Raw genomic sequence first — 12,307 nt, forward strand, 5'->3', positions numbered from 1 at the left:
CCTATCTCAAGCCTATACCTATCTCTATTTCTAAGATTATTTTTTAAACTCCTTACCTTTTTGATCTTCTTTCTTACTACCAGCCTTTATTTTTCACTTTCTCTTGCCAAAAAGAAAAAAAAAAGTTCCTTTTCTGCTTCTTGCCTATGGTTCTCCATGACCCCTCCGGCAAAGAGAACCATTTCAAGGCCTGAAAAGAAAAAGAAAAGGATGACTCGTTAAGGAGCCGATCTACCAGGAAGATCAGGGAGAGAACCAGTTTGCCAGCTTCAGCTGCCAAGTAGGATCAAAGAGATCACCAGCCCGGAGGCTGCAGCCCCTTGCCGAGTCTCTTAAGACACCAGGAATGGTGTGATCCTGACCTCAAAAGAAGTGGCCGAGATTGAGGGGGGGGAGGGGCAAGCACGCCACCCTCTTCACTCAGAGCAGCAGGAGGAAACAAACAGCCAGATGCTCCAACAACATCAAGGGGGAGAGATCAAATCCATTTTCCCCCTCCCTCTCATGGAGGTTTCCCGCCAAACAAAGCAGGCAGCCATTTTAAGTTGCAGTTTCGATGCTGACTTGCAAAGGAAAGCCCCTCCCCCTCCCCCATTGCTCAGACAGAGAACAATGAGATCGCCCAAACGCCTATCTCAAGCATGGCTCAAATAGAGAATCAGTCTTAGCACAGATCACTAAGGCAGTACTGGACAATCTGACTGACCATTTATTAGATAAGCAAACCTTGAGATCAAGCTGTTCTTCAAAATGCACCAGAAGCTTGCACAATTCCAAGTCTTCCTGCTCTCCTCATCTGCACTTAGAAAACAAAAATAAAAATAAGGCTTCAAAATCAAAATAGCCCAATCCTTCTCTCAGTCTGCACTCAGCAGGTTCTGAGGATGACTCTCCAGTCCCACACTCCACAACCAGATCCACATCCACTAACAAAATCCATGACCGCCTTGGCTGGGCTCCATCCTGACAGTGATTCCTCTGCAATATCGCTGCAGGAGTCTTTCAGAAGGAGAGGAGGGTGGTTGGTCAGACACAGAAATTGCAGACCATTTCTCATCTGATCTATTCTTTAACAAAGAGGACTTTTTACCTTTATTGTCCAAAGCAATTGCCTCCATAGCTAGCAAGCCAGGACAACCTGAGCTTTTATTTAGGTAACTTTATTTAGAGGGGCAGCAATGTTTCTGGAGCCCAAGCCAGCCACCAAAGAGTTGCCTTTTTCCTAATTCCTTCAATAAATTAATTAAGGATGAGTGGAAATCTCCCTTCCAGTGAAAAAAAGGGAGTCTGTACAGCACAGAGGTTTTACACTCTTCCTCATGATGTGATAGAAGAACTAAAAATTTCCTTAGTAGATACCTCTGTGGCGGCTTTGCTTTCAGGTGCTGTAACACCAAAAGATGGTGACATTCCCCTAAAACACCATGGGGCAAGGAAATTGGATACACATTTTTTAAAAAGGCACATGAATTTATTTATTTATTTATTTACAACATTTATATGCCGCTCCACAGCCAAAGCTCTCTGGGCGGTTTACAAAAGCTAAAAACAGTAAACATTAAAAGTATACAACATTTTAAAACCATCAGAGACATAAAAACAACAATATAAAAATAGCAACATCCATTTAAAACAACAGTTCTGGGGTCCATTAAAAAACAAACTTCGCGTTGTTCAATGCCGTTAAATGCCTGGGAGAAGAGAAAAGTCGACCTGGCGCCTGAAAGGTAACAATGTTGGCGCCAGGCGAGCCTCATCGGGGAGATCATTCCACAGTCGGGGCCACCACCAAAAAGGCCCTCTCCCTCGTTGCCATCCTAAGAGCTTCCCTCGGAGTAGGCACTCAGAGGAGGACCTTAGATGTTGAGCGCATTGTATGGGTAGGTTCATGTTGGGAGAGGCGTTCCATCAGGTATTGCGGTCCCAAGCCATGTAGGCTAAATGTAAAAGCCATGTAGCCATATAGGTTAAAACCAGCACCTTGAATTGGGCTCGGAAACGTATAGGCAGCCAATGCAAACGGGCCAGAATCGGTGTTATTTGCTCTGACCTCCCTGTTCCAGCTTTCAATCTGGCCGCCACATTTTGCACAAGCTGCAGCTTCCAAACCATCTTCAAAGGCTGCCCCATGTAGAGGGCATTGCTGTAATCTAATATCAGAGTATGAACAACTGAAGCTAGGTTATCCCTGTCCAGATAGAGGCGTAGCTGGGCCACCAACCGGAGTTGGTAGAAAGCACTCCGTGCCACCAAGGCCACCTGGGCCTCAAGAGACAGTTCTAGGAGAACGCCCAAGCTATGAACCTGCTTCTCCAGGGGGCAGAACCGGTTGAACACCCCACCATCCGGTCAGAGGAACCACCCACCAGCAGCATCTCAGTCTTACCTGGATTGAGTTTCAGTTTATTAGCCCTCATTCAGTCCATTGTCGCAGCCAGGCACCGGTACAGCACATCCACAGCCCCACCTGATGAAGATGAAAAGGAGAAGTAGAGCTGCGTGTCATCAGCGTACTGATGACAACACACTCCAAAACTCTGGATGACTGCACCCAACAGTTTCATGTATATGTTAAACAGCATGGGGCAAGACCGACCCTTGCGGAACCCCATACTGGAGAGTCCACAGGGCCGAGCAATGCTCCCCAAGCACCACCTTCTGGAGCCAACCAGCCAGGTAGGAGCGGAACCACGGTAATACAGTGCCTCCCATTCCCAATTCAGCCAGATGCTCCAGAAGGATACCATGGTAGATGGTATCGAAAGCTGCTGAGAGATCAAGGAGAATCAACAGAGTCACACTCCCTCTGTCTTTCTCCCGACATAGGTGATACAGGGCGACCAAGGCTGTTTCCGTGCCAATACCAGTCCTGAAACCCAACTGAAATGGATCCAGATAATCAGTCTCATCCAAGAGTGTCTGGAACTGGCCCGCAACCACCCGCTCAAGGACCTTGCCCAGGAATGGAACATTTGCCACCGGCCTATAGTTACCAAGATTTTCCGGGTCCAGGAAAGTTTTCTTCAGGAGTGTTTGCACCTTCACTACCACCTCTTTCAGACGGCCTGGGACCACTCCCTCTCGCAGAGAGGCATTAATCACTTCCTTGACCCAGCTGGCTGTTCCATCCCTGCTAGCTTTTATTAGCCAAGAGGGGCAAGGATCCAATACAGAGGTGGTTGCACTGACCTATCCAAGTACCTTATCAACATCCTTGAGCTGTACCAACTGAAACTCATCCAAGAAAACTGGACAAGACTGTACTCTGGATACCTCACTAGATTCACCTGCTATAACACTGGAGTCTAAGTCCTGGTGGAGGCAAAAGATTTTATTTTGGAAGTGCCTAGCAAATTCATTACAGCGGGCCTCAAATGGTTCTACCTTGTCCTTGGGGCCGGCATGTAATAGCCCCCGGACAACTCTGAAAAGCTCCACTGGGCGGCAAATTGAAGATTTAATAGTGGCAGCAAAGTATTGTTTTTTTGCTGCCCTCCGTGCCCCTGAATATGCCTTACTATAGGCCTTTACCAGTATTTGATTTCATCCTTTAGGTGTTCGTCTCCATCTGCCCTCAAGCTGTCTCCTATTTCATTTCATCGCTCTCAGCTCTGGGGTATACCACAGAGCAGTACGAGCTCTATTCAGGAGAGGGCGCTCAGGAGCAATCATGTCAACCACCCGGGTCATTTCTACATTCCACAGATGAACCAGGATTTCGACAGGAGAGCCAGACCTATCAGCCAGAAACTCCCCAGAGGCCTTTGGAAACCATCCGGATCCATTAGTCTCTGGGGGCAGACCATCTTAATAGGTCCCCCACCCTTGCAGAGGGGAAAAGCTGCTTTAAGACTAAACCTCTACAAGCAGTGATCTGACCATGACAAAGGGACTGATGTAAGGTCCCCCACTTCCAGATCACCATCTCCATGTCAAGTTGTGAAAACCAGGTCAAGAGTATGCCCTGCTACATGCGTTGGGCTGATGACATCTTGGGACAGTCCCATGGTTGTCATGGAGACCATGAAATCCTGAGCTGCTCCGGATAAGGTGCCCTTGGCATGAATGTTGACATTCCCCAAAACCAACAGTCTGGGGGATCTCAGCAGTGTAGTCGAGACCACCTCCGTCAGATCACTGAGGGAGTCTGTTGTGCAGCAGGGTGGGCGATACACCAACAGAATCCCTAATCTGTCCCGCTGACCCAATACAAGGTGCAAACACTCCAGACCAGTAGTCACATGGACAGGGAGCCTGCAGAGGGAGATGGAATTCCTATAGATCACAGCAACCCCCCTCCCCGGCCCTCAGGTCTACCCTGATGCTGAACCAAGTACCCTGGTGGGCATAGCTGGGAAAGACTCACTCCTCCCTGCTCACCCACCCAGGTCTCAGTTACACATGCCAGATCGGCTACTACCTCATCCACAATTAAGTTGTGGATGAGGGAGGTCTTATGCACTGATCTGGCATTTAAGAGCAGCATCCGGAGGCCTGAGGGCTGGCTGATAGAGCAACCAACAAACCTGCGGGTGCATGGAGGACCGGAACATGGCAGAGCCATTAACTGTCTGGGCCGCGTTCCCCATACCTGGCAAGTCCATGAAGCTTCAGCATTCACTTTAAAGGCCTCAGCAGTATCATTTTATTTTTGCTGGAGCTTCCATTTTATTGCTAGAAGACATAATAAACAATAAGGAATTAGATCAGACCACTTTATATAAAAGGACTGGTCAGATTCTCTAAATCTTTTGCCTTACTGGCTGATGCTACACAAGATGCTCTCCAGTTTTCAGCCACCTCCATAGCAGCTACTAATGTGGCCAGACGTTCTATTTGGCTCAAGCACTGGAATGTTGATCTTCCCTCAAGGGGAAATCTTGTGACTGTACCCTTCATGAGTGCACATCTTTTTGGAGAAAAAGTCTTAAAAGATGTGCTCATAGAAACTAAGGGTAAGAAAAAAGTTATACCCTCATTCTCTCAGCCAGAAAAATGAAATAATAATAACAACAACCTCACCCGGTCTTATATGACCTTTTGCTCTTTCTGGATCACTAACCAATCTTCCTTTTGATCCAAAAAGCTACAGATTCCCTAAACCAACATGGTCCAGATCCAGCTTTCAGCCAAGAAGCACCTCCTCCTCTAGCTCTTCTACCAAACTCCCTCCTACTTTCCAGACCTCGAGGTCTGGAGAACAACAGTTCTGACCCTAGGGAATCCATCATTGGAGGGAGACTTCAGCATTTCTTCCCATCGTGTGAACATTCCACAGACAATCGCTGGCCACCAAGAATCACATCATATCTACCACAATACAGCATCTATTTCAATTAGGAGTGCAAAAACCAGTACCATCTAATGAAAAATACGAAGGAATTTATTCCATCTTCTTTCTGGCTGTCAAAAATGGCAAAGGCTGGAGACCAATACCAGACCTCACCTGAACAGGTTGTCAGATACCAAAAAATTCCATATGTGGATTCTCCAAACCATCAAGGAAGCCCTCCACAAAACAGAATATTTGACATCAATAGACCTCACAGAGGCATATGTGCATATTCCCATCTCACTGCTTCACAGAAAATTCCTACACTTCACCTAGCAGAACTGGTAAAAGCACTTCCAAATGGCTTATTCTTGGCACCTTGCATCTTCACCAAGATCACGTGTCATTAATAGCTCACCTCTGACTAAAAGGTGTGCATATTTATCCATATTTGGGCAACCTTATCTGGTGTGTTGCCAGTCAGAAAGCCTCTCAGGATCTCCAGACAACTGTCAAATACCTAGAAAGACATGACTTTATCATAAACAGAAAACAGAAAAAGGGGACAAAAACAAACAAACAAAAAAGGCCACCTCACACCCACCTTTTCCTCTCTCCAGAGAGATAGTCAAGCCCCAGAATAGTTCTAGGGCAATTCATCGTCAAAGAATAACCAACTTAATGGACACTGCACATCTTCTAAGCTTGTTGATCTGTCTCGGCATTCTCCTGTAGTATGGAGTGTACGCTTGCTCCCTTCAATGGTTCCTATTACCCTTCCAAGCTCAAATAGCGTTAGGGATCACCTTCCCATTCATCTTCACATCAGAGACTCCCTCAGGTGGTGGCAAGTCCTCCAAAATCTTCAGGTGGGCAGCCCCTTCCAGGAGCCAAAGAGGATCACATTGATGACAGATGCTATCCTCGAAGGGTGGGAAGCCCACTGGAACTCCCTTCTGGTCAAGGAAAATGGAAAGCAGAGGGGAATGGCCACAGCATCAACCAGCTGGAGCTCAGGGCAGTCCACCTGGGTTTAAAAACGTTCTCACGCTATCTGACATTCTCATATCCTAGTCAGACAACACAATAATGCGAGCCCACACAACATGTCAAGGGGGTTCCAAATCCTGCTCCCTACACCTAGAGGCCTAGTGCAGTGCATGCTATTATGGGCTGAACAGAACTTCGCCTCCATATAAAGGTACCCTGATCCATACAGCAGAGTATCTGAGTTGGCAACAAATAGACCCGGGGAAATATTGCCTACATCCAACAGTCTTCCAGGAAATCATACAATGCTTTGGCCCACTAACGCTGGACCTGTTTGCTCCCAGGCACAACCACAAGCTGCCAAGATCTCTCCAGATTTCAGACTTATGGAGCCGAAGGAATAGATGCACCATACATCAACTGGCCGAAAGAGGCTCTCTGCGTTCCCTCCAGTCCCCTTCCAAGTGAGAGTTCTGCAGAACATCAGAAAGGAACAAGCGACTGTAGTCCTAGTAGCCCCGTTCTTCTGCAACGCCTCTGATTCTCCAAGATCCTAGCCCTAGCAGTGCAAAGTCCATGGTTCCTGCCCCAGATCTCAGACCTCTTGTCTCGGACTAGTTCTCTACACAGACCCAAATTGGCTCAAACTAGCCACCTGGCTGCTGAAAGGTCCATCTACTTAACTCTGGGTTATTCTGAGGATGTCATATGTACCCTGCTGGCATCCTGCAAGGACTCCACCACCAGAATCTAAGAAACAACCTGGAAGTCCTGCAGGTGGAGTGAAAGGGAGAAACTTAATCCACAGGCAATAGCGGTCAAGGAACTCCTAACCTTTCTCCAAGAAGACCTCCAGATGGGTCTGAAACTGGGTACCCTGTGCAGACAAACGTCAGCCCTGTCATCAGTCCTTTCCAAGCCCAGTAGGCAGCCACTAAGTTCACACCCTCACATCAAAATATTTCTCTGTGGAACAGCATTCACAGAGTCCTCCCATAGTCCATAGGACTCCTTCTCGGAAGCCTACAAGTTGTAGTTTCAGCATTGACTAAACCTCCCCTTGAACCAATTGCCTCTAACTCGCTACGCATTCTGTCACAGAAAGTTCTTTTCCTTGTGGCCATAACATCTGCTCGCAAAATCTCAGAGTTATCTGCCATCTCGATCAGAAAAGGCCTCATCACCTTCCATAGGGATTCCGTCATCCTTCGAACAGACCTGACCTTTATTCCTAAGGTCAGCATGCAATTCCATAGCTCACAGCAGCTTATTCTGCCATCTTTCTGCCCTAACTCTTCTCATCCACAGGAGAAGGCCTGCCACATGTCCACAGAGCCATCTAAGAAGGACAGAGTCCTTCCGATAATCTGACTCAGTATTTCTTCCCTTTCACCCTGTAGCTAGGGCCAAGAAGATTACCAGATCTACCATAGCTAGGTGGTTAAAAGCATGTATTTTTTCAGCCTATGAGTCTTCATGCCTCCCCAAGCCATTAGGAGTCACAGCTCATTCCAATAGAGCAGCAGCCACATCAGCTGCCTTAAGTGCTAATGTCCCTCTGGCAGAAATCTGCAAGGCGGCCACCTGGACAAGTCCTAATTCCTTCATAAGACGTTACAAAATCGACACATATGCCTCAGCGGATGCCTCCTTTGGCAGGAGAGTTCTCCAGCAGGTAGTAGCACTACAATAGACTCAGCCTAAGATTTTCCCACCCAAATAAGGGTTTTTAGTTTTTGCATGTCCCATTGTGGGATGCCTTCCTCACACCAACCTGGAGAACAGAACATTGGTACTTACCGAGAAGGTTCCTTCTGGGTTGGTATGCAGAAGGCATCCCAACCATACCCTGAAACACCACTGAATCTATTTGTATAAGTAATCAGGCCACTTGTCTCTGCACTTAGCTGGCCAGACCTTTGCCTAAGCATCCTCAAAGTTTGTACTCTCAGATTGATTTCTAAGTACTTACTAACAAGTTATCTGTTCCTCTGGTTCTTCCTCACCTATGATACAAAGAGATGTTTTCTTCCTCAATTTCTGAGCTTTAGCCATGGATGGAACTGGCTAGGAGGAGCTTCAGACCAATAGAGGGCTTAAAACTCAGTCACGTGAGTCCCTGCTTTTCCTGGGCGATAGGGGGAGATAACCCATTGTGGGATGCCTTCCGCGCACCAACCTAGAAGGAACCTTCACGGTAAGTACCAGTGTTCCGTTTCTTTCTAGAAAGGGAGGAAATGGGAACAAATCTTCTGCACTGGATAGGTCTTTTGGCTAATGGCTGAGGTCAAGCTGACCTTCCTTTGCAGGTCTTCCCCTGGGAAGGAGAGGGTGCCCTGCTTTCCCTGGCTGGTGAGAGGGGGAAAGTCTCTCTTTTTCCCTTTGCAAGTGCAGGGCAAGTGATATTGAACATTGATTCATGTGGCCATTTGTAGGATGGATTTTAAAATGGTGGATTTGCCTTGTGAAAGTGTCTGCAGTGGTAAGATCACATGTTGACCTGTTCTGAAATATATTGTTTTTTATTGTATTCTATTTTTCCATTTTTTCCATTGTAGAACACTCCAGTTTTCTTCAATGGGTTAGCTTGAGGGCCCTCAATTGTAAAAATCTTGGAACACTTTCATGTTCATTTCAGTGAAATTAAGCTAGAGCTGCACTTAGTTTTTTTATCTAATGCAAATGTTAACTTCTGTTTTTCTACAGGCTTTAAAAGGGGTGGGGAACACATGACCCTCTAAATGTTTTTGACTCCATAAGCCCCAGCCAGGATGGCCAATCATCAGGAATGATGGGAGTTGTGGTCCAACAACATCTGGAGAGCCACAGGTGTCTCCCCCCACCCATTTCACAGACCATGGGAGGAACATATTTTGCGCTACTCAAAATTTTCTGCACATTGTGAAAGTGTCCTCTGTTCCTTGAAAGCCTGAACCATGTCTGTGCCTCCCTGGTGGACATCTTAACATTTTGTCCACATGCAGAAATGGGGATATGGTTGCCTACTTGGTCCTTCTTACTGTGATCTGGGATGTGAAAAGGTGAATTCCATCTGTTTGGTTGTAGATTTGTTTGTGGTATTTTCATTGACTCCATATCTGCATTAAATCTTCTCTTGGATCCATAGGAATCAGAGGAAGAGGATGATGATGATGACGATGATGATGAAGATGAGGATGAGGATGAGGATGACAATGGTGACTCCTCTGAAGAGGGAGGGGATTCCTCAGATTCAAGCAGTGAAGAGGAAAGTGAAGATGGGGATGAGGTGAGGCTGTGGTGTGTGGGTGTATGCACCCTATTTTATGTGCAGTACTGCTTGCATTACAACCTGGGGTCCACCGGAGTATTACCTGGTGATCCTCCCACCCCAAAATGGGCTACTGGTCCCTGCTCACCCATGCAACCATTTCCAGTAAAACATCTCAGAAATGGGACCCTCTTCCATGTTCCCCAGTTAAAGAGTTTCCATTTTCTGGTGAAATATTCCAGAAAGCCACAGTTCCACTTGTTTGGTTGGTTTATATATGGCCCTGATTAATCTTTTTGAGAGAACATTTCGAAATTAATGTACAATATCAAACATATGTCTCTTATTTTAAGCCAGTTCACACCTTAGTGGCAGTGACCACTTGGCTTAACCATGCTTATTAATCTGTGGACCCAGCCCTAAATAGATGGTAAAAAAGTAGTCACAGAATGGTGCCAACGAGAATTTAATTTTTAACATGAGAGGTAGTAATAAAGAAGAGTGCCTCTGAGCATGGACAGGAAGGCTTTTCTGCATTACTGAGCAGCCATATCCCACCCACCTCATTTGAAATAAGGTATGATATCAGATGTGTGATATCCAGACTGTTATGAGCCCCAACACCTCACATATGAGAGGGTAGATGGACTGGTCCAGGGAACCACAGTAATTAGTGGTGTGTCTAGTCTGCAGTAAAAAAAAAGTGCTATTGCAGTCTAAATTCTGGACCAAGAACAGCTGGATTCAACTATCTAGAAACTGCAAATTGAACAAATTTATTTTTTCCATAATTTTATTCTATGATGGTTCTCTTCCCCCCCCCCCCCCCCAATTGTATGTAGGCACCAAAGCTCTGACCACTGGAAACTTCTACTTTTTGGCTTCTGAGTCAGTAGCTGTGGTCAACACAGTTGCAAGCATATCTTCAGAAACAATTAGAGCTAGAGACTTTTTTTTGAAATTGTTAACAATTTCTGAGATTCCTGGAAAGCTGAATTCTAAGTCCACCAGCCCACAGCCACATTCTGTAATACCTAATCATCCATTTGCCAGAACATTACAGTTGACTTGATACCTTCCTCTTTTTTTCTCAGAACGAAGAAGAGGATGATGAAGACGATGACGACGATGACGATGACAATGAATCAGAAGGCAGCAGCAGTTCCTCATCCTCCTCAGGAGATTCTTCAGATTCGGACTCCAATTGAACCATCCTCTTCCTCTGGCCACCTTTCTTGTTTTGTACTCTTATTCGGTTTTATTTTTCCGGATAATAGTAACATCCACAGCTGGAGAGCTAGGATGGGGAAGAAAGGGGAGGGGGAAATCACTGTGGTTTAATTATCTTCCTCTCCTCACAGGCCTCACATTGTATTTAACGGTGTGTGGTTGTGTGTGAGGGGAGCAGGGTAGAAAATAGCTGACAACCAGCAGAGGCTTTTTTGTGGTGGTGTGGGGAGAGAATTTTATTCTGTGCTCCTCTTCTCCCCCACCCCCCATCAAAATCTCTTAGGGGGTTCTCCCCTTTTTCTGAGAGGTGGGCAGGGGTCATGCAAAATTCAGGCCCCTTTTATTTTCCCCCTCACATCTCTTCCCTCCGCTTCCCCCCACCACAATTCTAGCCACCAGCTCGGGAACTTTGTACAAATTCTTTTTTAAAAAACAACAACATGGCAATGAGATACTCCCCCCACCCTGTCAAACAGCCAAGGAGAGATGGGTTCCAGAAAGCATGAGCCATGGAAGGTTCTGGACTTTGCCAGTGAGACCCACCTCTCCTCCTCAAAGCGGACAATCTTGTACAGTCTTGAAAGTATACACCTTGGCAAAAGAGAGAGAAAAAATGGCTGCAGCTGTACTTAGCTATTTCCTGTGATGAACTGGATATCCAGCATTTCCTGTTAAGGGAAATGGGGGTGGGTAGGTATATTTCATGTCAGTGTGTGGCAAGGTCAGGGGATAGAAGATGAACCGAAGAACAGGAATTTTTTTTGCAAAGGGAGTGACTGGCATGCTGTTGGGGGAAGAGAGGATTTCAAGAGCTCTAAGGTGACTGACTTTATTTTGCAGGAGGTGGACTTTTTCTGTCGTTTTTCTGACCAGCATTTGGGCAAAGACAGTAGTGGCCAGACCCCTTTGGGTTGTTGTTAATATATATATTATTTTTTACAATGACTTGACCAATAATTGTACCAAAATGGGGCATTTTGTTGACTGTCTTTGGAAGGGGGTGGTTGGTTGTGGGGAATCGTCTGTGTCATTAGCATTTTTTTTAAAAGATTTTATAAACCAAGTAAGACAAACATCTTTTTTAAAAACTATACTATCCTACCTTTGACATCAAGTATTTCATATGTCTCTTAACCCTCATGAAGAGTCTAATAGTCTAGAATCTTAGGGGTGGGCAGGTGGAATGTGCATATAAGAGGCACACAGATAGTTTTTCCCAGCATGCCTTAGTTTCACTTGGACTGTACTTGTTCATTCAGGTTTGGGCAGAAGTGTGTTGTCAAGAAGAGACAGATTCCAGAGAACATGAGGTATATTTCTTAGCCTCTTCTATAGAAAAGCAAACACAATACTAACTTTATTGTTTACCCTATAAATGAGGCCAGAGTTGAATATTATGGCTGCCATCAAATGCAGCAGTGTCCGTATCTCTTCCTTTTGTAATGTCCAATCATACAAAATGTCACCATGCTGCAAATCTCCCCCCACCCCAAAGGAGCAACCAATGAAGTGGAGCATGGAAGGGATATTTGCACTGTGGTGATGTCATGTCATGCGTTCTTTAT

General features: G+C 45.9%; 1 protein-coding gene across 4 annotated transcripts in view; it reads left to right on the forward strand.

The window, feature by feature from the left end:
* Window positions 1–11,815, forward strand: part of UBTF (upstream binding transcription factor) — a 66,777-nt gene extending 54,962 nt beyond the window's left edge. For all 4 annotated transcript variants that reach the window (XM_063138292.1, XM_063138295.1, XM_063138294.1 and 1 more), the window contains 2 exons: window positions 9,390–9,530; window positions 10,607–11,815. In XM_063138292.1, the coding sequence (XP_062994362.1) occupies window positions 9,390–9,530; window positions 10,607–10,720 (255 nt within the window). In that variant the 3' untranslated portion in view covers window positions 10,721–11,815. The remainder of the gene's footprint in view (window positions 1–9,389; window positions 9,531–10,606) is intronic.
* The last annotated feature ends 492 nt before the right edge of the window (window positions 11,816–12,307 follow it).

This window comes from Elgaria multicarinata, chromosome 11, assembly GCF_023053635.1.
Source record: "Elgaria multicarinata webbii isolate HBS135686 ecotype San Diego chromosome 11, rElgMul1.1.pri, whole genome shotgun sequence".
NCBI classification, from domain to species: domain Eukaryota; kingdom Metazoa; phylum Chordata; class Lepidosauria; order Squamata; family Anguidae; genus Elgaria; species Elgaria multicarinata.